The 5,143-nt window shown below is 47.7% G+C and overlaps 1 protein-coding gene across 1 annotated transcript; it reads left to right on the plus strand.

The window, feature by feature from the left end:
• Positions 1 to 107: 107 nt before the first annotated feature.
• LOC112106104 (triggering receptor expressed on myeloid cells 2-like) lies at positions 108 to 4,741 on the plus strand (the record flags this gene model as incomplete). The annotated part of the gene is made up of 2 exons (XM_026646732.1): positions 108 to 233; positions 4,397 to 4,741. Coding segments are annotated over exons 1-2 (388 nt in total), but the record flags the coding sequence as incomplete, so codon positions are not given.
• Positions 4,742 to 5,143: the final 402 nt, after the last annotated feature.

The raw sequence follows: 5,143 nt of genomic DNA on the forward strand, positions 1-5,143 counted from the left end.
CCAGTTTTCAGCCAGTCAGAGAAGCATCCGTCCCTGGTACATTGCTCAATCCCCAGGAGGGAAGAGAAGCCAAGTTCCTGTTCTCATTCCTTCCTGCAGAACAAGGAGAAAAAAGCTGCTCTTGGGCAAGAATCCTTTTAATTTTTGTTCAGACTCCCCCCTGCGCTGCTGGATAGCGCGAGGAAGAGACATGGAAAAGCTCATGCATCTGGTCTTGTTGGTCTCCTTATCAGGTAAGAAAGCATCCAACTCCTTTTGTGTCGGGTTGAGGGGTAGGCGAAGGTTTGGAGCAATAACTGGCATTGTCCAACATCTAGCATGAGTCATAGCAGGGACCATGAGGCAAACGCTGCACAGGACGCAACGCTCAGCTGCTTGTTCTGATGATTCCAGAGAAGATGATTCCATTGTGAACGTTCTTAAATGGACCCACCCCCACAATTATCAGTGGGAGTGCCAATAAAAGTCAAAGTAGATAGCTATCTTTTAAGGGCAAGATTAACTGCAACAGGAGTTGAGGGAGCTCAAAACTTTGCAGGCGGTGTTCTGCGCCCTGCAGGATCCAGCTCAAGATTATTATCCTCGGCACTGGACTGAAGAGATGTAGATTCTCTGGGCCTGGTTCTCCACTGTCTTGTGCCCTGTGCAATAATTGCACCTGTGCAAAGGGACCATCACATGCAGGTATAGTGATTTGGTGCCATGATCCACCCACTTCGCGTTCGCTGTGCAAATGACAACGTAAGGTGCAAAGCAATGGAGAACGAGCCCGCCTCCCTCCCGACCCATGCAAGTCCCAGAACATGTCTGGCAAAGAAGCCACAAATAGTCTTGAAGCAGCAGATGGAGTCAATGGAGCCATGGTAACATGTTTAGCGAGTGAACATGCGAACCACAGAGAATGTACAAAGCAGGAGGAGGGGGGAATGCATCCCATGACTGGTGTCCCTAGCCTCTGTTTGTCAGATGGTGGTGATGGATGGCAGGAGAGAGATCACTTGATCATTACCTGTTGGATTCACGTCCTCTGGGGCATCTGGCATTGGCCACTGTCGGTAGACAGGATACCAGGCTGGATGGACCGTTGGTCTGACCCAGTATGGCCGTTCTTATGTTCTTATGTAGAAGGAGCAGGTAGTTTGGGGTGGGGGGTGAGAAGGGCCTCCCCTAAACATAAGTCACTACACTACATGCTCTTCAGCAGCTGCATTCATGGTTTCATTCCCTTCCAGAGTTTGTGTTCTATACTCTTGATTTTTTCCGAAGGACGCTGGATATTCCAGGGTGGTGGGCTGAGGTCTGTCAGGGAACTTGTGAGTCAGAGCAGGAAACATCTTGGAAGAAATAACAAGCGCCTTTAACTGCACTCTCAGCAATCCAGTTTGTGTGACTATTTTACATGCAAACTACAGCAGCTACAGGTCCTAGTGGAGCAAATAAGGCTTAAGGGAACAGAGACACCTCATCGGCACTCAGAGGACCAACCCTTAAATGTGGGAACTCAGGGTCTTTCTCTCCAGAGATTCCTGGGGAGAGGCGTTTGGGGGCAGGGGGAGGGAGAGCGAGGCATGAGGATATCAGGCTAACCACTGGAGATCATCTCATGCATCTAGGCAAAATGGAAAAAATATAGGGGGAAAAATTCTATCTAGGTACTTATCTGGCCTCCGTCACAACTGAGCACCTCACAACACCTCCGGGAGGCAGGGAAGCATTAGCCCCATTTTACAGATAGGAAATTACAGCACAGAAACGTTAAATGTCTTGTCAGTGGTCACAAGGGGACAGTTTATAGCAATGCTGGGAATAAAACCAGGGCCTATCTGAGTCCCACTCCACTGCCTTAATGTCAATACCATCCTTCCTCCAGCCCCATGTACATCTTGTCAGTTTCTTCCCTTCTTTTTCTATGGAGGCTGACAAACAAAAATTCCAGCTCTCCCGTGGAGGAAACTGGACCGGACTTCTCTTCCTGGAACACCCTGGAATAACCAAGGACCACATTACTTTGAGAAGGATACCTGAAACACAGTTCTTCTGCCTCACTCTCCTATGATATCCACCCATTCAAAACCCCTCTGCCTGGGAGATGGACAGAGAGAAGCTGAGCGCCTATCCATTATGACTGGCATCTAGCTAGCGGCATTTATGCCATGCTCACCATCATTCTATGGGGACTTCACGTGGGAAATAAGACACAGGAGTAGATGAACATCTGCAAGGAACAGCTTTTCCTCTCCACCCAGGCAGTTAGAACTCTCATCCTGGTTCTCAACCTTCTCTTCTCTAGTCTTGGCACATGCAGTCTTACCATCTGTCTGTCCCACCCTGTTTGTCTCTTGGCTTATGCTTAGATGGTCAGTTCTTTGGGCAGAAACCATCTTTTTGTTGTGTTTGTACAGCCCCTAGCACCATGGGGCCCTGGTCCATCATGGGGGCTCGTAGGTGCTATCGCAATATACATCATAGTAGATGCATGTTTTACAAGCACCAACTCGATTTCCATTACACGTGGGCCACAGCTGCAAAATCTGGATGAGTGGCCAGACTTTCCAAAATGATGAGGTGTTTGCAACCAACATTCTGGCTTGGGCTCATCTGTATGATCCTCAGTAATAAAGAACAAAGGAGGAGGAACACAGATAATATACGATCTGTCAGCAGAATTGTTTTAAAAGATAATGTCTCAGAGTTTTGCATGGGACATTACCAACCCTAAACTGGCCGTCTCTGACCAAGAGTGAAATAGCAGGGGCTGCTTCGGGTCAGAACTGGGGTGCACTGGGGTGGGGGTGGAACCCCAAGACTACAATAGCGGGGGCTGCAGGTCAGGACTGAGGTGCATTGGTAAAGCAGCACATGCGACGCTCGCAGAACACCTATCCGTCTTTATGCCTATTTTTTTTAGCTTAACATTTACTCAGAATATTTACAAATAAGAGAAGATGGTGCATCTTCCCAAACATTGTGGCAATCTCAATCATCTCAGGACAGGCGGCTCTGTGAAGCCCTTATAACATCCATTCCCGATGTATTTCCGGCTTCAGTTCTACTTAGAATTCTTCTGCAGCAGTTGCTAGTGACTGAAAAGCCTCCACCTAAAACACAGACTCCCCAAAATAACACACAGCTTCCTTCTAAAAGTATAAATATCTCAAACAATGCGGCCCCTTTGCATCTGCAGCTTGAAGAGAAACAGAAATGAGAAGGAACTAAAGAGAAACAGGAAAATAGTCAAAGATCAGCTGCTCATAGGGCAGGGCTAGAATTAGCAGTACCCCAGGGAACAGGGCAAAAGGAGATTTCTCAAAACCACGGATGTTAAAAGGTCAGTAACAGGACTAAGAATTAACCCTCCAACCACACAACTGGAGACTGGCGTGTGCCTGTGGATCTGATTCCTTTATACCAAGACCCCTTTGCACCACTCTGGCAGCGTAAAGGGGCCCAACAGGGTTGTGAATTCTATTTGCATACCACCAGAGCAGGGCTAGGGGCCACTGGTGTAACTGCCAAGCAGACTCTGTAGGTTTAATCCTCCTCAGTGTCCAAGGAAAGGCCCAGGTTCAATTTCTGGAAGTTTCTTGCTCCCCGGCCCAGCAATGTGATCAGCCCCTGGAGGATGGAAGTGCCTCACGTCACTGAGGTCAGCCTGGAATATCTGTGGTCACTTCTGACCTTCAACTCTATCACTATGGAGTGCGCCATGTGACCGGGCAAGGTGAGGTGTTGATGAGCTCTGATTGGAGTTCAAGCAAGGCCATGTAACATTCAACATCATGCAAGGAAGAAAGTGTGGAAGGGGAAGGCTTTTGTGGCATTTCCGGAGACAAATCCTTCCACTGGGGAGACAATATCTCCTCCCTTCTCCCCCACAGGAAAACCCAGCTGACTGGGGGTACGCAGAGGTCCTGCAGGGGATACATCATCTTATCTAGATATTTGCCTAGTTTTACAACAGGCACTAGCAAAGTCAGTACAAATTAACATGTCATACAGACAATGACTTGTTTATACTTTCTATGTACTATACACTGAAATGTAAGTACCACATTTATATTCCAATTGATTTATTTTATAATTATATGGTAAAAATGAGAAAGTCAGCAATTTTTCAGTACTAGTGTCCTGTGACACTTCTGTATTTTTATGTCTGATTTTGTAAGCAAGTAGTTTTTAATTGAGGTGAAACTTGGGATAGGCAAGACAAATCAGACTCCTGAAAGGGGTACTGTAGTCTGGAAAGGTTGAGAGCCACCGATCTACACCGCGTTGCTACCTCCAACAGAGATGAGGAATTACAGGTCCAAGTTGTCCTAGTGAGGACAAGGGAAGTGTGTGTGTCAGAGAGAAGACGATTGAGACCTAAGTCGGGTTTTCCTTTCTCTCCTCCCAGACCTGTGTGTGGCAGAGAACATCACAGTGGTGTACGGAATGGAAGGAGAGACCATCTCCATCAGCTGTGCCTACAGCCCCAAGGAGAACAAGTGGAGAGAGAAGAGCTGGTGCAAACACGTCAATAAGACTGAGTGCCAGCACGTGGTCAGCGCTCACCGCTTCTGGCTCCAGTTCCTGAAGAAGTGGAACGGCAACACTTCCATTGCTGACAACATCCATACGGGGGTCCTCACGGTGACCATGAAGAGACTCCAGAAACAGGATGCAGGGCTGTACCAATGCAAGACTGACTTCTTAGGAGAAGCAAGGACCTTAAAGAAGGTGAAAGTGGAGGTGCTGGGAGGTAGGTCCCCAGGCTGTGGTTTCAAAACAAAAGGATTTCATGCATTTTAATTTTTTGCATTACAGTAGTATCTACAGACCCCAGCTGAGATCAGGACCACACTGTGCTAGGTGCTGTACATACACAGAGGAAGAGGCACTCCCTGCCCCCAGGGGTTTATAATCTAAGCAGACCAAGGAAGTGCTGCTATCCTCATTTTATAGATAGGGAATTGAGGCACAGAGAGATTAGGTGCCTTGCCCAAGGTCACCCAGGAAGAGTCTGTGGGCAGATCTAGGAACTCAACCCAGATCTCCTCATTCCCAGTCCAGTGCTTTTATCACAAGACCATAGTTCCTTTTCTGTAGTCCTTGTGCTAATGCAGGAGGGGTGAGCTGAGGGGCAGAGCACAGCCTATAAAGT

This window comes from Terrapene carolina, unplaced genomic scaffold, assembly GCF_002925995.2.
Source record: "Terrapene carolina triunguis isolate 2854851 unplaced genomic scaffold, T_m_triunguis-2.0 Scaffold40437, whole genome shotgun sequence".
Classification (NCBI taxonomy): domain Eukaryota; kingdom Metazoa; phylum Chordata; order Testudines; family Emydidae; genus Terrapene; species Terrapene triunguis.